Below are 23,220 nucleotides of genomic sequence, written 5' to 3' on the forward strand. Positions count from 1 at the left end.
AGAGTAATGGCACACTGAGAATCCCAAGGTCACACTGCCTCGTGGAATTCTGTGCCCTGTGAGGATTATGGTAACAGTTGGGTAGACAGGAATGGGTGCGGGGTGCCAAGGTTGGAGAGTGAATGAACAAGCCCCAGGTAGGGTCACTATGCTTTGGGTCATTAATGTTGACTCTTAAGTTTATTCTAAAACTGCACATTTTCAAAAAATTATACTTTACTTCATAACAGATTAATAATATTTGCTCATATCATACTAAAATATCTATGGATAACATAACAAAGAAGAACAATAACATTATGTTTGCATTTGATGTTAGTTCTCAGTTACTCACAGCACTATTTCCTAGCCCTAAAATTGTGGCATCTTAAGGGTTCTTTAATCACATTAGAGAGAGTTGTGAGATGTTCAGAAATCTACCAAAGCAAAATAATTGGGGTTTGCAATCATCTGTGCAATATTTTTGGAACTCTACTAATATTAGGCAGAATCTACAACTCTCTTTATCTCACGCCTTTGCTACTCTTTTAAAACTTTTAATTTTGAGATGCTTATTAATTCATATATGGTTGTAAGACAAATACAGAGACTCGCTGTACTTTTCTTAGTTTTCCCAATGGTTATATACTTTATTTATGTATGTAAATTGATAAGGGATATTGGTCTGTTGAGTGATATTTCACTGAAACTTGGACATCTGAGGTGTTCTGTTGTGAGATTCCAGACCTTACTGAAACCTTTTGTTCTCCTTGAGGACAGTGCCCCACCAGAGAGAGGGTGTCATTCTTCACTTGGTTTCCACGGACACTGAGGTGGGAGGGGCTCCTTGTTACTGCAGAGCAGAGGCAGCGGGGCTGACTCCCCGCTAGGCCTCCACTGATCCCTTCCTGGCTTGGCAGAGAGGGAGTGCATTGTTACAGCTCTCCACGTGGTCACTACTGACATGGCAATGGGGAGGTAGCCTCGTTACTGTCAACATGAAAGTCCTGAGCCTCCACAAGGCCACCTCTTCTCAAATCCTCATCGCTGCTGGTAGGGATGAAAAGCTAGCTCCCTGCTGGCAGGCAGTGAAGCTGGGGCGCACTTGTTACAGCCTCGTGAGGGTGGAAGTCGAGGCTTGCCACTCAGTCTTTCCAGGCATGGGTCTGGAGCATACCATCGTTTTTCCTATGCTACCTGGCTAGAGTAGAGGCTGCCATCTACACATTTTCTATTTTTCTGGGCTGCCCCTTTCCTGGTCCTTTGGCTAGAGAGAGCTGGCTTTTGTTGGGGCTTTTTGTCTGTACACACTGGCATTTCTGGGTTTTCATCTTCTTCAGCTCCAAGCTAACATATATAAGGCAAGAATAAAGCAAAACAAGACAAAAACATCAGATTAAAAAAAAAAAGAAATAAAAGATATCAAAATTGGAAGGAAGAGGTAAAATTATCATAGCATACAGATGATACGATGGTCTACATAGAAAACTCTAAAGACTTTACATGAAAACTATTAGAACTGATAAATGAATTCAGCAAGATAGCAGGAGTCAAGATTAATATGCAGAAATTGGTTGTATTTCTTTACAGTGATATGAACTACCAGAGAGAAAAAAAAAAAATTCCCATTAAAAAAATATCTAGGAACAAATCTAACCAAGGATGTAAAAGACTCATACACTGAGAACTGTAAAACACTGATAAAGGAAATCAAATATGAATCAAGAAAATGGAAAAATAATCATGATTTTGGACTGGAAGAATTAATATATATAGTTAAAATGGCCATACTATCCAAAGAACTCTACAGATTTAATGTGATCCCTATCAAATTACCCATGACATTTTTTTCATAGAACTGAAACAAGTAATTCTAAAATTTATTTGGAACCACAAAAGGCCCAGAATTGCCAAAGCAATCCTGAGGAAAAAGAACAAAGCAAATCTACAGAACAGAGTAGACAGTCCAGAAATAAACTGACACACCTAAGTTCAACTAATCTTCAACAAAGGAGGCAGGAATATAAAGTGGGAAAAAGATAGTTCCTTAGTAAGTGGTATAACAAAAGCCAAGAGCCGCAATTAATGAAGTTAGAATACAGCCTCACGCCATACACAAAAATAAACTCAAAATGGCTTAAAGACTTAAATATAAGACATTACATCATAAAACTTCTGGAAGAGAACATAGGCAAAACATTTTCAGACATAAATCATACCAATGTTTTCTTATGTCAGTCTCCCAAGGCAACAGAAATAAAAGCAAAACTAAACAAATGGAACCTAATCAAACTTACAAGCCTTTGTTCAACAAAGAAAATCATAAACAAAATGAAAACATAACTTATGGAATGGGATAAAATATTTGCAACCATGCAATATGGTTGCAAATTTTATTATTGGTTGGTTAAACCACGCAACCAACAAGAGCTTAATTTTCAAAACATATAAACAGCTAATAAAACTTAATTTCCAAAACATGTAAACAGCTAATAAAACCAACAATATTACTGGTTGATTAAACCATGCAATCAACAAGAGCTTAATTAATTTCTGAAACATACAAACAGTGAATAAAACTCAATAACAAAAATAACCAAACAACCCAATCAAAACATGGGCAAAAGACCTACAGAGACATTTCTCCAAAGAAGACAAACAGATGGTCAAGGAGCACATGAAAAGATGCTCAACATCATTAATTATTAAAGAAATACATATCAAAACTACAGTGAGTTATTACCTCACACCAGAATGGCCATCATCAAAAAGTCCACAAGTAATAAATGCTGGAGAGCGTGTGGAGGAAAGGGAATCCTCTTGCACTATTGGTGGGAATGTAAATTGCTGCAGTCACTATGAAAAACAGTATGGAGGCTCCTTAATAAAATTTAAAAATAGTTACCATATGATCTAGCAATCCCATGCTATGCTGTGCTTAGTCACTCAGTCATGTCCAACTCTCTGCAACCCCATGGACTGAAGCCCACCAAGCTCCTCTGTCCATGGGGATTCTCCAGGCAAGCATACTGGAGTGGGTTGCCATGTCCTCCTCCAGGGATCTTCCCGACTCAGGAATTGAACCGGAGTCTTCTGCATTGCAGGCAGATTCTTTACCAGCTGAGCTACCAGGGAAACCCCCCAGCAGTCTTACTCCTGGTCATACATCCAGGAAAGATGAAAGCTCTAAATCAAAAGGTGCATGCACCCCAATGTTCACAGCGATTTTTAGCCAAGACATGGAAGCAAAACACATGTTCACTGACAGCTGAATGGATAGGAGTATGTGGTAAATCTATATACAGAGGAATATTACTCAACCATAAACAGAACGAGAATGCCATCTGCAGCAACATAGATGGATCTAGAAATCATACTAATTGAAGTAAGTCAGACAGAGAAAGACAAAATTATATCACTTATAGGTGAAATCTAAAAAACAGTACAAATGAACTTATTTACCAAACAGCAACAGATTCATAGACATAGAAAACAAACTCATGGTTAGCAAAGGGGAAAGAGGGGAAGGATAGATTTGGAATATGAGATTAACAGATGCACAGTACTATATATAAAATAAACAACAAGGATCTGCTGTATAGCACTGGGAACGATATTAAATATACTGTAATAAATTGTAATGGAAAAAGAATATATATGTGTGTATACATATGCATGACCAAATCACTTCGCTGTACATCTGATATGCAACATTATGAACTATACTTCAATTACAGAAAAACAAAAATCCCCACAAGCCAAAACAAAAATGAGGAACTCACCACCATGTCATTCTTTGGATTCCAAGTTCCTTGGCTTGGTTGTCTTCGTCTCTTCACTTCTCAGAATATTCTTATGGTTGTTTTATTGATAATGTTCTGTGTTTCTAGTCGTACTTAGCAGGAGGGATAGGGAAAAATATGTCTCCTCTATCTTCTTGGAAGTTGCTGCTGGATTTTTACAATCCATTTTCTATAATTGGATGCCAAGGCAAAGGAAGATTGTGAAACCAAATGAGCCAGTCTTTATATTTGTTCATCAGTAGAAAAAGGGATATGAAATATTAGATTAAAATGTTTCTCTAACTTATCTGCTCACTCTCCTCCTCCAAACTCTCTCACCTTCTTAGTAACACCTAGCAGATGATGGCTACTTACAAAAACCTGTGTTTTTATATGTAAAATATGCAGGTAGGTGGATATTTCCTGGGCCTAAACTTACAAAGTCCAGTGTTTTTCTTACACTTCCCCCTTATAGTAAAATATGAAGTCAAATCTGATAATTATAGGGCTTACCAAAGTAGAACAATGAGGTACCACTAAAAAAGCCAGGGTAGGGACTTTGCTGGTGTTCCAGTGGCTAAAACTCCATGCTCCCAACGCAGGGAGCTCAGGTTCGATCCCTGGTCAGGGAACTGGATCCCTCACGCCACAACTAAGAGTCTGCATGCCACAACTAAATATACTGTATACTGCAACTAAGACCCAGCACAGCCAAATAAATAAATATACATATTTTTAGAGAAACCAGGGTATAAGATCTTCATAGTTTTATGTTATGCTCTATTATACTGCCTTAATTATTCTAACATCTTTTTTTTCCCACTAGACTGTGATCTCCTTAAAGAAACCGGATGAACTAAATTTACCCAGCACATTGCAAGCACTTGATAATCACTCTTCTCTACCTTCTCTCCCACTTCTCTTCCACCCCCAGCTGGTTCAGGAATCAACATAGAGAGCCCAGAGGAGAAACTACATCCACAAATCATCTGGGCTTAAGGGCTCGAAGAAGACCTCTGATTCGAAATCCAAGCACCATCAATCAGTCCTTCAAACTAAATCTCGCAGGAAGTGCGGGTCACTTCCCACCCCACCACGCACATCTTGCAAGATTCTGACACGACAAGCACTGATGGATTAAAGGCAAAGGGTGACGGATCCTGTCTTCCATGTCCCTTCTCTGAGGGTTCTGACCAGTTTTGTCAATATTTATTCAATAAATATTTATGGAAGAGGAAAAGGATGGATTTTAAAGAGCAAGGTTTTCCAAACTGTGACCTGAGGAGCCCACCATGTGCTTAGACAACAAGGGTTCCCTGGTCACATAATTAAGAAGTGCTGGCTCCAGGCTGCTGTCTCGGAGCTCAGGAGGATACCAACGTTTTGAGAGTTCTATAGTAACAGGTCATTTAGCTTTTTTAAGATACATTTCTTTCCTCCACTCCTAGACCACAACATCCATTGAAAATACAAAATTCATATTCTCTAACCTCACACATGAAGCTCTATCTAAAAGAAATAATTCTAGAAGTCCAAAAGCAGGGAATAATACAGAAACAGATAAAAGTGAAGAGTGGAGCCCGGGAAGGAAGAAGCTATGATCTGACTGGGGCAAAAGGCAGATAAGGAAGCACTGGGATATGTGATGGAATAGATTAGGTAGGATTCTGCCAGGGACCAGCCCCGGCTGATCCAGGGAGTTCGCAGGGGAGACGGCGTTGGCGAATACACTGGATACACTGGCTTTAATTAAATATTAATTAGAGATATAAAGAGCAATAGAATAAGGATAGCTCAGTAGGAAAATTCAGTGGAGAAAAGAGACTGAGTAGCTTGGTTTACGCGGGAAACCAATAAAACTTCAAGACAAGAAGCTTGCACCACTTACGTAGGCTGCAGGCATCCTTCTGTTCTCCCGAAGGAGAGGAGACATTGAGGCCTCCCCGGTCGGATCTTAGAAGCCCAGGCAAAGTTAGTAAGCTTGGCGGGCTCCGCGCTCCAGATGGAGACTCTGAGAGAGAGAGAGATATGGGGAGACCAGTCTTTCGAGGAACTGATCCCAATTCTTTATTTTCCAGGGTCTGTCTTTATACGCCGAGGTGTTATACAAAAGTCACGCGGGGTCGGCAGTCCTGACTTTTATTAAAGTCAGGTGCTTCATACAGATGTATACAGAGATCTTAGGGGTGTTACATCATCTTCTGGCCAGGGGGGCCTGCTGACAATTTATGACCCTCTCCTTGTGACAGCGGTCAGTCAACCAGGACACTTATTTCTCCAGGGGTGATTATTCTTAGAACAGACGCCACCTTCTGAAGGTACCAGATAAAGTTACATTCCTATAGGGTGAGGGTGTAGTGGGTTTTAATTAAGGACAGAATTTGCTTAGCCTAAGGTCTAACGTGATTAATATCAAAGGTTAATACTTATTTCTTCTATATATTCATTAATGTGTATAAGGGCAGGGGATGTGGAGACTTAGCAGTAAACATTGGCTCAACAAATGAAAAACCCTTCACTAATACAATTTCTAATCAGCCCACTATACTATACTAATAGTTTTCTAACTTCTCTAAAGAACTTGTTTTTAGAAGGTTTAAAGCATCTCGTGCCTCTCATGGTTGGGAGGCTGTGAGCAATCACATGGGGCCGGACAAGCCTGTCAGGCAGGCTAGAGAACCTTCAGAGGAGTTTGTAGGTTGAAACACTCCTATCATGCCCAGGAATTATTATTAACTGGAGCTCTAAGTTAACTCCTTCTCTGAAAGAGGTGGTGGGGGACAGCCCTCCGTAAAGTCAGAGGGGTAGGTGAGAGCACAAAGTAGTAAAGTAGGCAGGTTCTGGTTATGGGGTTAGATGCTCGAGAATTTCCAGGGGGACTCCTGAGGCTCGATCCCGCCTTTGCGTATGTCGAGCCTCCTTCCTCATGACCTTTGCCATGGGTGGAGATCCTCACGCCGGCACCCCGCAGGATTCTAGACTCACAACTATTGTGGAGAAGGTTTTTAGAAAGCAGTCATTACCTTGTCAAGAACGGTGGCTTCTTTTTGAATAGCTGTAACTGTCTTTTATCAGTTGAAGTCCACGAGGAGCGGAATGGCACACTCTAATTAGGATATTCAAGGAGGATTTAACACAGTGACTATTCACAAAGGTATGAGCAGACATAGGATATCATGGATACACCGTACGGATAGGACATATGTTGGGGCCGTGCAAATGGGTGGGGGGCTGTTGCCCAGGCCAGCATGGGTGAGGGGAGGGAGAAGGTACCAGGTCACTTATGAATGTCATGTAGAGAAAACTGCTTTGAGAAGGGCAGTGATCCCCTCCAACCATACCCAGGTCTTCCTTTAGCTGAACCCACAGAAGTCAGTCTCCCAGGGTGGAAAGCCATGTAGAGAGAAGGGAGGACAGCTAACACACAAGGGCGGAGGGAAGATATCTGGCGCTCGTCTCATGCGGAAGAATCTGAAGACTGGCGACTCTGCCATCTCCTGCCCAGCTGTGTCTATCACGATTCACACAGTGCTTTTGCAGAAGGCACGCACTAGGCCAAGCTCCTGCATCGAGCACAGAGATGTGCAGACGACAAGATCAAGCGCTGGCTGTCAGATATGTTAAAAACTGATAACCAGAGAAGGAAAGAAAGGAAACAATTAAAATATATTGTGAAACATAGAAAGGTGTAGAAAGCATATGGTAGTTTGATGCCAAGAATTTGCAAAGCTAACCTGTGACCTTGCCCTTGATATGCAATGCTAGTATGTAAAACTGTCAGCCAACGTGGACTTTCTGGCATAAATGCAAATTTTGAGAATCAAAAAGGTACTTGAAATTTAATTCCGTTCATTAATAGCCAATAAAAATTTTAGCTTCTCCAAAAAATTGCCTTCAGAATTGAAGTACATGCAAAAGATTTATTCATGAATTCGAACTTTCATGAAATGTCCAGTATTTTGTATTGAGCTTCTGACACTCTTAAGTATTTGTTCTCACAGAGGAAATCCAAAAAATTGTTTTTTTCACTTTAACCCAACCATTTCCCTTTAGCATATTGCTCTCCAGGTTCTATTTACATGTACAAGTTCCAGACCTGGGCTCCCTGATTCCAAACAATTTCACACCATTTTTTAAATTAATTAATTTTTGTTGAAGGATAATTGCTTTACAGAATTTTGCTGTTTTCCATCAAACCTCAACACAAATCAGCCATAGGTATACATATATCCCCTCCCTTTTGAAGCTCCTTCCCATCTCCCTCACCATCCCACTCCTCTAGGTTGATACAGAGCTCCTTTTTGAGTTTCCTGAGCCATACAGCAAATTCCCATTGGCTGTCTATTTTACATATGGTAATATAAATTTCCACGTTAGAGTATAAGGAAGCAGATTATTGTGCCCTTAGTGTTTCCCAAATAATTCAGGTAGGTTTAGCCATAGCCTGGCAAGAACTGCCAGTCTTCCAGGCAACACAGACCATCCATGGAAAAAATGACTTATTGCCTGAGTCATTTATTTAAAGTCTAAAAAGAGTGGGAGCAACAGGGTCATTGCCACACTGACAGACATGTTTTGCATAAGAGGGGATTGGATAGGGACAATGAACTCTTTGAAGTGTTAGTCACTCAAGTCGTGTCCGATAATTTGCGACCCCATGGACTGTAGCCAGCCAGGCTCCTCTGTCCATGGAATTCTCTAGGCAATAATCCTGGAGTGGGTTGACATTTTCTTCTCCAGGGGATCTTCCCAACCCAGGGAGTGAACACAGGTCTCCCTCATTTCGGGCAGATTCTTTACCGTCTGTGCCACGAGGGAAGCCCAATGCACTCTTTAGGAAATGCAAAAACTGTCATACTCAAATTCTGATAGAAGAGAAAAGCTTCAAATGCCATTGTTTAATGATAAAAATAAATATTAGAAGTATGATCTTGATAACAGTGTTTAGTCTTTCTACCTCTTCACTAAAATGGAAAAAAAAAAAAAAAGCCCTCTTCCCCTCACCTTGCCTTTCCGCTTCTTCCCAAAAAGAACACCGTGATTTTTGGCTTGCGATGCTAGAATGCTGTGGCTCCTGATGCTCACAGTTGAAATATTCCAATAGCAGAAGCAGTAGGTTACCCACATGTCCAAGGGTAGCAAGCTAGGTCTCTACAGTGTGTTCTTTTCTTCCTTTAGGTAAGGCATTTGTAAAAGGGTGATATGTCCATCTGCATAACAGAAATCAAAGAACTTAAATCTGATTTATTTCATAAAATCTCACTGCACAGGTACCCTTGTAGGAATGTGGACACCTGAAAGTAAGGCATATCTCAACACTCTATTTTAAACAAACTACAGCAAGGATAAAAATATATCTGTTTTGGGACTTCCCTGGTGGAGCAGTGGGTGGGAATCTACCTGTCAATGCAGGGGACATGGGTTCAATCTCTGGTCCGGGAAGATCCCACATGCCGTGGAGCAGTTAAGCCCCTGCCCACAACTACTGAAGTCTGTGTGCCAAGAGCCTGCGAACCGCAACAAGAGGAGGCCCTGCAATCATAAGTCTACACACCACAAATAGAGAGTAGCCCCTGTGAGCCGCAACTAGAGAAAGCCTGCACACAGCGACAAAGACCCAGTGCAGACAAAAATTAAAAAACAAACAAATAAATAATAGCAATTGTGTCATTAAAAAAAATTACACCTTTGCTGGCACACCTGGCCCTTCAGGCTCAGTTTCTGGCTTCCTAGCCTCACCCCTGTGGTGGCCACCACCCACTCCTCCCAAGCACCTGAAACTGACCATGAGTCACTTCCGATGCAGTCTTCTGGGAGGTTTACACACTCTCCCTGTGCACAGATTTCCTCTAGCATCCATCTGACAAGTTGACACTCAGTTCTCCAAGAAACGTTTTTAACCCTCAGAGCACTCCCAAGAGAAGTGCTGGCGTTCTGTTTAGTTTCCCCAAGTCTTGTGTGATGACACGTACACATTACTAACCTTATTTCTTGTCTCCTTAAACCGTGAGCTCCTTATCATCGTGCTCCTAATATCTAGCCCATAGGCACTTAAGTAGTTGTTAGGTGAAGAAACACAAAACAGAACTTTTCATGCAAGAGAACAGGTGGTCTTGAAGAGCATGAAGTGAAGGCAACCAACATTATTATTATTGTTTTTGCAATATTCTATCTGATAAGCATTGTCCTAAATATTATAATATCCAGTGTTCAAGTAATCCAGTGAGGTAGCTATTGAAATTCCATAAGGTCCAATGAGGAAATAAAGACTTAGAGACAATCAGTAACTTGCCCAAAGAATGACATATGTAACAAACAGCCAGCCAGGAGAGAAACCCAGGTTTTCTGGCTGGAGAACTTTGATGGTTCTCCACAGAACAACCGACAATCAATAAGAGGGAAAACATTTAAATTGAGCTGCCTAGCACAGAAAGCAAAAATGTTCCATTTCCAATTCAAAGGTCACTTTTCCTTATGACCCAAACTGGCTCTTTTGAAAGAGTCCTGGTGAAAACATTTCATCATGTATCTTTGCCTCTTGCACACATCAGTGAGCATTCCCGCTTTTCTCTTTGCTCTCCTGATTCCTCCCGAAGCCAAGAGCAGAGGTCTTTCACCTTGGTGTTGTAAGTTCCAAGTGGGACAAAGGACTACAGTTACAGATGGCTCCTGAAAATCTCATCTGATCTTTTTCCTAAGATCAACAGATCTTTTGTTGTTTTCACTTAACAGATATTCTTAGTGAGGACTTTCAACGTGCAAGATGCTGACTGGGGTGTGTTACAGCCTACAGGATACTTTTGAAGTTTTCAAGAGTTAAGGTAAGTGAAAGTCCTTTATAGGCTTTCCAACTCAGAGGGCTATTACTCGCTCTAGTTATCAACTGGCTTAAAATACTGGATTTTTATGACTCATGGTTCTGTGGATTGACTGGGCATAGCGCTGGGTCTCATCTCATGAAGATGCAGTTAGGTGCTAGCTGGAGCTTGTCATCTAAAGGCTTGAATGGGTTGAAGTCTGTGGTACCCCCTCACGTGGCTGCCACTTGATACTGGCTGTGGGCTGTGCTGAGTCAAGTCATGTGGCCAGCCCACATATCTCAGGCTGCTTCCTATGGCATGCTGGCTAGGTTCTGAGAGGGAAAGGCAATCATAGCTCAAGATCTGATCCTCAGCTTACAACTCCCGAACTGCATTTTGTCAGTAGGGCTCCCAGAGGAAGCAGGCCAGAGCTTCCTGCCTTCATGCCACTCTCTGCCTGGCTCAGCCAGCTCCAACCACAACATCCTTCTGTGTGTACTTCAAACACTTTTAAGTAGGCGCTGAAAGGCTCTACTGAAATGAGAGCCGAGGCTGAAATTTCTCCACCTGAAATGCTGTCCCTTCATCCCTAGGGCCTGTCTTCTCCAGTCACACCACTTCTTAGGTAACTCATTTTTCGTTTTAGCCCACATAATTAGCACTTGAAGAGCAGCAGATCTTTAAGTTTCACCATATGATTCTATCTTTAACCTTTTGTTGTTAAATAATCATAGACCCACAGCAAGTTGCAAAAATTGCAGAGTCCTGTGTACCCCTCAACCAGCCTCCCTAAATGACAGCAGGTAACAACTATTACAGGGCTTCCCTGGTGGCTCAGACAATTAGGAATCTGCTCGCAACGCAGAAGACCCAGGTTCAATCCCTAGGTCAGAAAGATCCCCTGGGGAATACAAATCAAACCCGGGACGTTGATATTGGTATGATACTGTTATTAGACTACTCTCACTTCATAAAGATATTTTTTTTTTTACAAAATTATGGACATAACTCCTAAAAGGCTTCCCCTTTTATTTGGTAGAGTAGATAAAGCTGGGTCACAGGTCTTATGATAACGATGGGCTTTCCTCCTTAATTTTTATGTAAAACTATATGGCCTTACATAAGACTACTCTTAATATATGTTATATTAACAAATCACTTTTCAGATCCTAATTTTTGATAAAACAAAACTAATAGAGAGGAGGTACATACTAGATTTTTAAAAAAGCTTCGCAGAAGAGCAGACACTTACTGAACCTGACTGAGTATATACTGAAGACACCGCCAGACAAAAGAACAAAGTGATGCAAAGACACAATCCTTTCCTCAAAAGGTTCATAAACTAGAAGCAGGCATCTGAAATGAAGATGTGAGTAAGAAAAAGGAATCAAAAACACTTCTTACTGAGACCTGGGAACAAACGGCTGCTGTGTGCATCAGGAAACAGAAACAGAAACACAAAAATCATCATCACTGTTTAAAGTTGGACAGAGCTGGGTAATCCTAGGATGGAATTAAGAAAATACAAGAGCTGATTTCAAGCAAACAGCACACAGTGGGACCCATCTGGGTTTAGTTAGTACCAGGGGCCACACTCTAAAACACCTACTATGATGTCACCTTCAGGCCATGCGAACAAACTACCTTCCTCCTAAAAGAGCTGTTCACCTCCACCCGTGTCACAGCGTTCTCCTAGCCAGTTTCTTCCCCTCCCTCCACCGCTCACATCTAGACTCTGGATATTTCTCATAGCCACCCGTTCTTCTCTCTTCTCACTCATCTCAGAGCCTCATTACCCTTCTTTTTAAAAAGTAAAATAAAATGAAAGCATCATGTTTAGCTCCCCCATCTGAGGTTTCTATTAGTTCCCCAAGGCTACTGTGACCAATTAACACAACTTTGGTGGCTTCAAATTAGGGAAAACAATGTGAAGGTTTCTCAAAGATATAAAACCAGGGTCTTCCCTGGTGGCCCGGTGGCGAAGAATTCACCCTCCAACGCAAGGGACGTGGTTTCGATCCTGGTCAGGGAACAAAGATCCCACGTGCTTCGGGGCCACTAAGCCCGTGCACCACAACTAGAGAAAGCCTGAGCGCCACAGTGAAGACCCAGGGCAGCCAGAAAACACATTTTTAAAAAAAATTAAAACTAGAACTACCACGTGATACAGCAATGGCACTTCTGGGTATGTACCTGAAAGAAACAAAATCAGCACTGTATATTCACTGTCACATTACTCACAATAGCCAAAATATAGAAACGTTAAGTATCCACCAAAGGACGACCGGATAAAGAAAACACAGTAAATACTTACAGTGGAATACTGTTCAGCCATAGGAAGGAAATCCTGCCGTTTGTGGCAACACAGATGAATCTGGAGGGCATTATGCTACGTGAAAGAGGCCATGGAGAGAAAGACATTTTTTGGTAGAATCCGTAGGGTTTTCTGTATGTGTATACGATCATATCATCTGCAAAGACAACCTAACTTCTTCCTTTCTGATGTGGATGCCTTTTATTTTCTTGCCAGATTACTCTGGTTAGAATGCCCAGTACTATGTTGACTAGGAGTCAAGAATGGGGACTCTTATCTCATTCCTGATCTTAGAGAAAAAGCTTTCAATCTTTCACCAATGAGTATGATGTTAGCTGTAGGCTTACAACATATGGCCTTTATTCTGTTAAGGTATGTTCCCTCTACGGCTTCCCTGGTGGCGCAGAGGTAAAGAATATGCCTGGAATGCAGGAGACATGGGAGATACAGGTTCAATCCATGGCTCAGGCAGATGCCCTGGAGGAGGAAATGGCAACCCATTCCAGTATTCTTGCCTGGAAAATCCCATGGACAGAGGAGCCTGGCAGGTTACAGTCCATGGGGTCACAGACTCAGACACAACTTAGTGACTGAACAACATATTCCCTCTATATACAGTTTGTTGAAAAATTTTTATTATGAAAGGATGTTGTATTTTCTCAAGTTCTTTTCTACATCTCTTAAGATTATCTGATTCTTATTCTCCATTTTATTCATCTTATTTAATAGAATTAATTTATTAATAAACTATTGATTTGCCTATGTTGAACTATCCTTGTATTCTAGGGATAAACCCCCTTGATCATGCTGTATGATTCCTATAATGTGCTGTTAAATTCAGTTTGCAAGTATTTTGTCAAGAATTTTTGCACCTATATTGATCACCCATATTCATCTGTAGTTTTCTTATAATGTTTTTATTTGACCTTTTAATCAGGACAATGCTGGCCTCATAAAATGACTCTGGAAGTGCTCCCTCTGCCTCCATTTCTTGAAAGAGTTTGAGAAGATTGGTGTTATTCTTTAAATGTTTGGTAGAATTCACCAAGGAAGCCATCTGGTTCTGGGCCTTTCTTTGTTGGGAGGTTCTGGTTTACTGACTTAATCTCCTTACCCATTATTGGTCTATTCAGATTTTTGATTTCTGATTCGATCTTAATATGGTGTATGTTTCTAAGCATTTATCAGTTTATCCTAACATTATTCAACTTGTTGGTGTATAGTTGTTGATAGTAATCTCTTATGAACCTCTTTCTGTGGTATCAGCTGTCATTTCTCCTCTTTCATTTCCAATTTATTTGATTCCTCTGCTTTTATTTCTAGCTAAAGTTCTGTCAACATTGTCACCCTTTGGTGGTATCATGTTTCCTTAATTTTTCACATCCCTTGAAGTCTGCATTGCAGTCCTCCCATCTGAAGTAGTATTCACCTTCTCCTGTCTTTATTAACTGGTTCAGTAGAGAAGTATCTTCCTTCAGCCCTGCCAGTGATTCTGAGGCTTTCTGACTTCCTCTGATTGTACCTCATCCACACTTCTTGCTCCCTCTTGTGGCAGAACCCTTAGGCTTATATGCCTTCTCTTGATCAGCAGTGCATCTGGCCACGTACTGGCTGTCTTCCTCCTGTTTTGCCAAGTGAAGTTGTTTGTGTCTGACTCTTTGCAACCCCATGGACTGTAGCCCACCAGGTTCCTCTGTCCATGGGATTTCCCAGGCAAGAATACTGGAGTGGGTTGCCATTTCCTTCTCCAGGGGATTTTCCTGACCCAGGGATCAAACCCGGGTCTCCGGCACTACGGGCAGACGCTTTACCATCTGAGCCACCAGGGAACCCCAGAGGTGGCACTAAAGCTCAGTTTGCAGTTTCTCCCTAGCCGGTAGATTTGGCTCAGCCGTCTGTGTGTGCTCACCAGTCATCAGCCAGGTCCTGCTCTTGCCACTGCTGTCGGGAGCACACAGGGAGCCGGCCACAGGGTCAGGGGCTATTCGTGGGTAAGGTATCCTGAGCGCTTATGGCTCAGATAGTAAAGAATCCGCCTGCAATGCAGGAGACCTGGGTTTGAGCCCTGGGTCATGAAGATCCTCTGGAGGAGGAAATAGCAACCCACTCCAGTATTCTTCCCGTGAGAATCCCATGAACATAAGAGCCTGGCAGGCTACAGTCCATGGGGTTGCAAAGAGTTGGACATGCCTGAGCAACTAAGCACAGCACAGCATATGCTGAGCACTGCAGGTGAGGCATCCCCTGCAGCTTCAGGACAAGCTTGTTGAGTGCAGTCAGCTGGACCCGTGTGCCTTCAATGCCCTGAGTGGGCTCCCTGCCATCTCCATCTCTTCCTGCCTCCCAGTCATGCAGTCCATGTTACAGGACTCCGGATGTGGGGAGAGAGAAAGGAGCTTCTTTGGCAGCCTCCCGCATGGGCTGGGAAGCCACGTGTCACCCACAAGCTCTTACTTTCCCTGAGAGAAACTGCAGGATGAGATCTCTCCTGGCCCTAAGCTGGGTCCCCTTGGGGGCAGGGTGAAGCTGCACCTCCCGCTCTCTCAGTGCATCCAAACTCAGTTTTGGGCTCCAAAGACGGGCTGAAACTTCTCTTCTGGAAGCCCGGACTTCTCAAAGGCTCTCTGGTCGGTGGGTGACTGTTTCAGACAGTGTTTTCCAGGGGCTCCTGGACCAAGGCTGGTGGCGGGGGGAGGGGGCGCTGCTCGAGCCAGCTCACAGGCTATTTCAGGGTCCAGCCAGGGCCGAGTCTGTATCCCTACCAGTCGACTTGCGGGGAAGCAAGACTCCTTCCTCTCAGGGCCCCTTGGCACAGGGTGTTGGATGCCACAGCTCCCAGACGGTACTCCTGTTCGTGGTTCAATGCCAAATTACTGTCGCTGAGGGCAAAACAAAGAGGGCAGATGCCTTATTCTGCCACAAGGCTGATGTCACTCCTCAAGGGCTTGTCATTTTAATCTGCATTTCTTTGGGACCGTTCACTTTCTTTCTCCAGCGTTTCTTCTTTGGGAGTTTCTAGACCATGTTCTCTTCCCATTTTTCCTTGGAGGGGATGGCATTTTTGTTCCTTTTAAAATTCTTCGTATTTTCAGGATGCCAATTGTTCATAATAAATGTGGCAAATATTGCTCCCAGCTTGTGCCTTTCAGTCATGTTTATAGTGCTTTTTGGCTTGTCTTTTTGTAGTCGGAGCACCATTTCCTGATTGTATTTAAACTTACAGCACATTTTAATCATCTGCCACCAGAAGGATCAATTTGGAAGAGACCAGTTTACTGGGAAAAGTGATTCAATATCAAAACAGAAGAAAAATTTTATTGTGAAACATGCAAAAAAGAACTTCTTGGTGGTCCAGTGGCTAAGACTCTGTGCTCCCAAGACAAAGGGGCCTGGGTTTGATCCCTGATCTGGGAACTGGATCCCACATGCCACAACTGAGAGTGGGAATGCCGCAAACAGAGATCCCGCATGCCACAGTGAAGATCGAAGGCCCCATGTGCTGCAACCAAGACCCAGCGCAGCCAAATAAATACATGCAAATACTTTTCAAAAGTACAAAAAGATGAAAATTCTGTAAAAGCCCTTCATAACAACAATGCAACACAGTCAACACACATGACAGTATGTGCTTCACAGCTTCCATCCTCTGCCCCCAAAACCCTGTACTGATCCATGTGAGTGGTCGGAGTCAGCATAATGTGGAAATACAAGAATCAGCAGGATCAAGTTCAAGAAGAAGCCACATGGCTTTGTAGAATAGAACCCAATGTGAAAAGACATGTACAATAGGAATTAATATACAGCTTAACCATTCTTACAAAATTAATGGGCGTTTTTAAAGAATTCCTTTTTTTTAAGTGCAGAAATGATCTTCAATAGTCCAGGTGAGAGATGACAGATTTACAGGCACTTCAGACAAGATGACTCCAGTCATATACAAGTTTAGTTTTATTATAGGCGCTATATGCAAACATTCAGTACTTTTTGCTACTTCTGTAATCTTTTAGCAGGGCAGTCAGTTACAGTTCGAATAAGAAAATATAAATAAAAATTATACACTTTATTAACAAAAACTACTTTGAATGATTCTATAACCTTTCTAATGCAATCATACCCACTGATTTACTCCTGTCGATGATGCTTCTTTCTGTTCTTTCAATTATAAAGTCTCTGAAGACCCAGAACAGAGTGCGATGGATCTTCCACTGCGGCAGGAAATGTTAAATAAGTAACTCTACATAGTTTCTCTGTTAAGTGTTCGCTTTTTAATTTTGATTAAATGCCATATTTTAACACGAATACTATAAGACAATATTTGACAGCTTATATGGTCACTGTTGATTGGCGCTTTGTTCCAGCCTGGACACTGACCATGGTGAAATAGATGCCTTTCTGTGCCAGCAGCTGCTGGTGTGTGCCGTGCTCCTTGATTCTGCCATTCTGAAACACCACTATCAAGTCTGCATTCTGGATAGTGGACAGCCGGTGAGCGATCACGATGCAGGTGCGGCCTTCTCGGGCTTTGTCCAGGGCTTCTTGGACAACCTGTTCAATAATCACACAAATTACCTCTGGTCAGGATAATCCTCCCCCTTGAATTCCTCCTTCATAACAAGCCTCACCGTTAATGCATCCAACGATAAGTGCTTCTTTAACAGTGTCAGTGGAATACAACACGTATTTCACAAAGCAAGGGATCTGTTATATGGAAGATACCGAATCCTAGTTTGGGTTAGTTCTCGGGTAGGGGCTATCTCCAAGTTGTGACTATAAATACAGCCCCTGCGATCATTTAAAAGCATTCAGTAGTGGGCTTATCCAAGCAGCATCCTTCTGGTCTAGCACCACAGTTAAGTCAGGAAGCCTAGGCACGGGCCAAACACACCTTCTCTGAATTTTGGTATTTTTAAGATTAAAAAATAATTCTCAGTACAACATTATAAAACAATTATATTCCAATAAAAGATTTTTTTAAAAAATCTCAGAATAAGTTAATCATTAAGATTACCTGAATACTCAACTTTTTCTCAAACTAAAAACAATAGCTAGTATTTACCTAAGGAACAGCCAGGTTTAAACATTTTTCGGTGCTTCCACTTTTTGCTATAGTTGTTGAGGAGATGCTGTCAGTAGAGATGGGACCATGCCTCCTGAATGCAGCTTCTTGGATCAATACAAAGTGATCCAGGGCTATTTTTTGGAGCACACGTGCTATAAGACTAATCTGCCTCATTTCATCTTGGATCTCTTGAATGACAGCTACAGAAAGTGTTTAAATTCCACTGAAAGTAACAAAGTTTGTTATCAGCCTGAATTTTGTTCTTTACCGTAGAAGACAGTAGTGCGAATTTAAACCGTCTAAGGACAGCTGCTTCAAGTGTGAATGAGACCAATTTAAATTCTCACCTTTTCACTTTCCGTGTCCAGAGCCGAGGTAGCTTCATCCAGAAGCAAGATGTGAGGCTGTCTAACAAGGGCGCGAGCTATGGCAATGCGCTGTTTCTGGCCACCAGAGAGCTGAGTTCCTTTGTCCCCTACTCTGGTGTTGTATTTCTGTAAACAGGGTTTTGTTATTATGAAAAGCAGAACTGATAAAGCTGTGAGAAAGAGTCTGCTTGCAGAAAATAGGATAACCACTTCCATATACACAAAAAGGTTGAGGTTCAGAAGCTAAGAATGGGTTGATGAGTTTAACAGCAAATTCATAGCTCTAAATGGCAGGATTAATTTGTCTTCTTGAAAATAGACATTTGTGTCTTAAAAATTATGTTTTAGTGTGGACAAATTAACCTGAGGAAGACTACTGCTGCAATGTTAGTCTCTTCAAGCCTTCTGGTTTCACTATATTTGGGACAAAGACTGGTCAGAGGAAGGAAATTTGATTTTAACAGGCTATGCAGAATAATATAATTGAAGCTCATTTTATTTATGACCAGTAGGTGATGCTCTCTGCATTATTTCAAAAAGTGAGGAAGGGAAGACTCTTAGAACGCTAACCTTTTGCTGTCTGTTTTTATAAGACTATTTCCAAAGCGTCAACAATTTTAATGGATGCCAAGAAATTCTATCTTGGTATCTAACTTGAAAAGCTGAAATCTCCTGATTTACTTTTGTTTTTAGAATTCTCCTGACAGTAGATAATTAAGTATTAAATATGACGATAAGGACTGGAATTAATAGGGTAAATAAGTGAGAGCAGAAATGCAATGTATAACCTAGAAAACCACATTATCCTTTTTCATTCTCAGATTCTTGCCAGGCTGAAATTTTGTAAACTGTGGGCTCTGATTCTGACATGCAGAGTTTGATTTTAAATCACGTCCTACCTCCTACTCTGCTGGTGAGAACGTAAGCTGGTGCAGCCACTATGGAAATTCCTCAGAAAACTAAAAATAGAATTACCATATGATCTAGAAACACCACTCCTGGGCACACATCCAGACAAAACTCTAACTCAAAAAGATACGCGCACCCTATGTTCATAGTAGCACTGTTCACCACAGCGAGACATGGGAGCAATCTAAACATTCACCAGCAGATGAACAGTTACCAAAGGTGTGGTGCGTACATACGATGGAATACCACGCAGCCGTAAAAGAGAATGAAATAATACCATCTGCAGCCACGTGGATGCAACTAGAGATTATCACACTAAGTGAAGTAAGTCAGAAAGAGAAAGACAAATATCATATGGTATCACTCATGTGCAACCTACAATATGACACAAGTGAACTGAGCTGCAAGACAGACTCACGGACACAGAGAACAGACTCGTGTCGCCAAGGGGAGCGAGGTGGGGAGCGATGGAGAGGGAGGCTGGGGTAAAGCAGAAGTAATTACTGTATACAGGATGGATCCACAGCGAAGTCTAGTGTGAACCACAAAGGTGAAGAAGTAGGTCCTTGGGGCAAGATACACTTCATAAGCTAGATGATAATCACTCTCAGTATTTGTCTTTGTTAACCCCTATCCCAGTGGTTCTCTAACTGTACCTGCATCCCTTATCACCTGGGGTACCAGAACACAGATTCCTAGACCCCAGTTCCAAGTTTCTGGTGCAGCAGGTCTGGGGTAGGGCCTGAAAATCTGCATTTCTCACAGGATCCCAGGTGATACTGAGGTGCTGGCCTATGCCCAGACTAACTGACCTCATCATTAGTGAAGGGGATTAAAGTTATGCACTGAATGTTCCAGCCTTGGGAAGGGCCCATTATCCACAGATGGGCTAGAAGGTTAAAGCAGGGGAGAGAGGGGACACTGCTTCTTCCTGGAGGACTGTGATGTGTGGTGCCGGCAGTGATCCAGAGAAGAGCCTCAAGCAAAGGCAGTCTCGGGAGCGGCCTAGGGCCATAAGGCATTGTCATCTTTCCCCACGAGGAGAGGACCTTCTCTGCTGGTTTGAAGTTGACCTTTGTTTTCAGGGGGCAATTCCTTATAATAAAGAACATAACTTGTGATAATGGGGGGGCATGAGATAAGACAGGTCTAGTGTATATGTGTTCTCGTGTCTGAGTCTTGCAACCCTGTAGACTGTAGCCCGCCAGGCTCCCTTATCCATGGGATTTTTCCGGGCAAGAATACTGGACTGGGTTGCCATTTCCAACTCCAGACAGTCTAGATGCACTTAAAATACAGGACCTAAGCAGCTTAAGAGAGGTAAGAGGCTCCATTTATCTAATTTCCTAGGAGGAATTCGGAAGGCATCCATGGGACAACAGCCCAGGGCGGGCTTCAATATCAGTCCGGCAAGTGGAGCGTGGGATCCATGTGAGAGATGACACCATACCACGGACACTCCAATAACTCACCCTTGCTCAGAGCCTTTTTTATGAATGGGTCCAGTCCCCTGGCCTGGCCTGACTCCACAGAGAGAGGCTCAAGGCTTGGGGCAGAGCTGCAAGGAGGCAGAGGGAAGGAAGGTTGGGAGAGAAATGATGGGGAGGGTCACACCTGCTTCTGTGGGCTCCGTGCGCTGATGTGGAGGGCAAGGCCTCCCAGACGTGTACTTTTTAGTCAGACTGCTCACAGGGAGTCAGGCAGGTGGTTGGGTAAACATGACATAGGATGGGGATGGGAAGTGTCGGAAACATGACACAGACGGGGACAGGAAGTGTCCTGTAACCATGACACAGACGGGGATGGGAAGTGTCCTGTAAACATGACAGACGGGGACGGGAAGTGTCCTGTAACCATGACATAGACGGGGACGGAAAGTGTCCTGTAACCATGACACAGACGGGGACGGGAAGTGTCCTGTAACCATGACATAGATGGGGACGGGAAGTGTCCTGTAACCATGACACAGACGGGGACGGGAAGTGTCCTGTAACCATGACATAGATGGGGACGGGAAGTGTCCTGTAAACGTGACAGACGGGGACAGGAAGTGTCCTGTAACCATGACACAGACGGGGACGGGAAGTGTCATATAAACATGACATAAGACGGGGACAGGAAGTGTCAGAAACATGACACAGACGGGGATGGGAAGTGTCTTGTAACCATGACATAGACGGGGACGGGAAGTGTCCTGTAACCATGACATAGATGGGGACGGGAAGTGTCCTGTAAACATGACAGACGGGGACGGGAAGTGTCCTGTAAACATGACAGACGGGGACGGGAAGTGTCCTGTAACCATGACATAGATGGGGACGGGAAGTGTCCTGTAAACATGACAGACGGGGACGGGAAGTGTCCTGTAAACATGACATAGATAGGGACGGGAAGTGTCCTGTAAACATGACATAGATGGGGACGGGAAGTGTCCTGTAAACATGACAGACGGGGACGGGAAGTGTTCTGTAACCATGACATAGATGGGGACGGGAAGTGTCCTGTAAACATGACACAGACGGGGACGGGAAGTGTTCTGTAACCATGACATAGATGGGAAGATGCTTGTCCACAGCAGGGGTGTGTTTTGGTTGCTCAATTCTCTTCACCTTTGGGATCCAGCCCTTTACAAATCACAACCACAGGCTCCCAGGCACTGCATCTTGTGAGAGACTTACGTCTGGCAGCATCTCAATGAAGGGGTGGATGTTGGCCTCCTTGGCCGCGCGCTCAATCTCCTCCTGGGACACAACCCGGCTGTTGTCTCCATAGGCGATGTTCTCGCCGATGCTGCAGTCAAACAGAATGGGCTCCTGGGACACGATGCCCATGTGTGCACGCAGCCACTGGACATTCAGCTGCTTTATTTCCTTGCCATCGATTAACTGAAAACAAGAGATCATGGATCAGCCTCAGAACCGGAACATTTTTGAATTTAGCAAAATTAATGTTGTTATTTCCTACATTAAGACCGCAAGTTGTTATGAGACTGTTGTTGTTGCTTTATTTTGGACTGTCGAGGTTAACTGAATCAGGTTCTAACTGCATGCTTTGGGGAACTGTCATGTTTCTTGCATTTTAACTCTGGCTTCTGATATATGCATCTGGAAGGCAGAATAATTGCTGTCCCTTGGACCGCAAGATCAAATTAGTCAATCTTAAGGGAAATCAACCCTGAATCAACCCCCCACCACTGTTGGAAGGACTGATGAAGCTGAAGCTCCAGTATGTTGGTCATCTGATGTGAAGAACCGACTCACTGGAAAAGTCCCTGATGCTAGGAAAGATTGAGGGCAAGAGGAGAAGGGGGTGACAGAGGATAAGATATTGGATGACATCACCGATGCAATGGACATGAACTTGGGCAAACTTCGGGAGACAGCGAGGGACAGGGAGGCCTGGCATGCTGCAGTCCGTGGGGTCACAAAGTCGGACACAACTGGGTGACTAAACAACAGCAACAAGGCATAATAATGCCCGAGTCCTCCATCCCAGATATCCACATTCTAGTTCACGAAACCTGCTCATATTATTCACATGCAGAGAGAATTATGATGGGAGGCTGCTCATCAGCTGAGCTCAAGATGAGGAGCTTATCTTGGATTATCCAGGTGGACCCAACATAATCATAAGGGTCCTTAACTGTGGGGGGTGGAGGGCAGGAGACTGGGGATCACAGTGAAGCAACACGAGGAGGACTCGATCAGTCGTTGCTGGCTTTGAAGATGGAAGAAGGGGCCATGAGCCAGAAAAGATAAGCAAGCAGACTCTCCCTGAGGGCCTGCAGAAGGCGCACAGCCCCGCCAACACCGTGCGGTCCACTTCGGACATCTGACTTCCAGAATGCATAAGATAGACCTGTGGGGTTTTACTCCCCTAAACTGGCTGTAATTTGTTGTAGCAGCCACCAGAAACTAATAAAACATATTCTATTTCTGGAATGTATTCTGGCATTCTTTTTTTTTTTTTTAAATAAGATGACTTTTTAATTTTAGTTTTCTGGCCATAC

The 23,220-nt window shown here is 43.0% G+C and overlaps 2 protein-coding genes across 4 annotated transcripts in view; both read right to left on the reverse strand.

The window, feature by feature from the left end:
- ABCB4 (ATP binding cassette subfamily B member 4) overlaps positions 1–9,565 on the reverse strand; it is a 90,598-nt gene extending 81,033 nt beyond the window's left edge. Inside the window, exons 1-4 of one of the 2 annotated variants that reach the window (XM_086397283.1) lie at positions 8,766–9,565; positions 6,785–7,388; positions 5,650–5,772; positions 3,762–3,951 (exon numbers count right to left, since the gene is read on the reverse strand). In XM_086397283.1, coding sequence (XP_086253409.1) covers positions 3,762–3,767 — 6 coding nt within the window. In that variant the 5' untranslated portion in view covers positions 3,768–3,951; positions 5,650–5,772; positions 6,785–7,388; positions 8,766–9,565. Of the gene's footprint in view, positions 1–3,761; positions 3,952–5,649; positions 5,773–6,784; positions 7,389–8,765 lie in introns of those variants that run through there. The other variant, XM_086397279.1, reaches the window with a different exon arrangement.
- A 7,235-nt stretch (positions 9,566–16,800) lies between these two features.
- LOC147374474 (ATP-dependent translocase ABCB1) overlaps positions 16,801–23,220 on the reverse strand; it is a 101,567-nt gene continuing 95,147 nt past the window's right edge. For both annotated transcript variants that reach the window (XM_086397278.1, XM_086397277.1), the window contains 3 exons: positions 21,890–22,096; positions 18,282–18,428; positions 16,801–17,420 (listed from right to left, as the gene is read on the reverse strand). In XM_086397278.1, coding sequence (XP_086253404.1) covers positions 17,199–17,420; positions 18,282–18,428; positions 21,890–22,096 — 576 coding nt within the window. In that variant the 3' untranslated portion in view covers positions 16,801–17,198. The remainder of the gene's footprint in view (positions 17,421–18,281; positions 18,429–21,889; positions 22,097–23,220) is intronic.

Source organism: Bos grunniens, chromosome 4 (genome assembly GCF_055505025.1).
Source record: "Bos grunniens cultivar Pamir isolate PY7600 chromosome 4, Bosgru_T2T1.0, whole genome shotgun sequence".
NCBI classification, from domain to species: domain Eukaryota; kingdom Metazoa; phylum Chordata; class Mammalia; order Artiodactyla; family Bovidae; genus Bos; species Bos grunniens.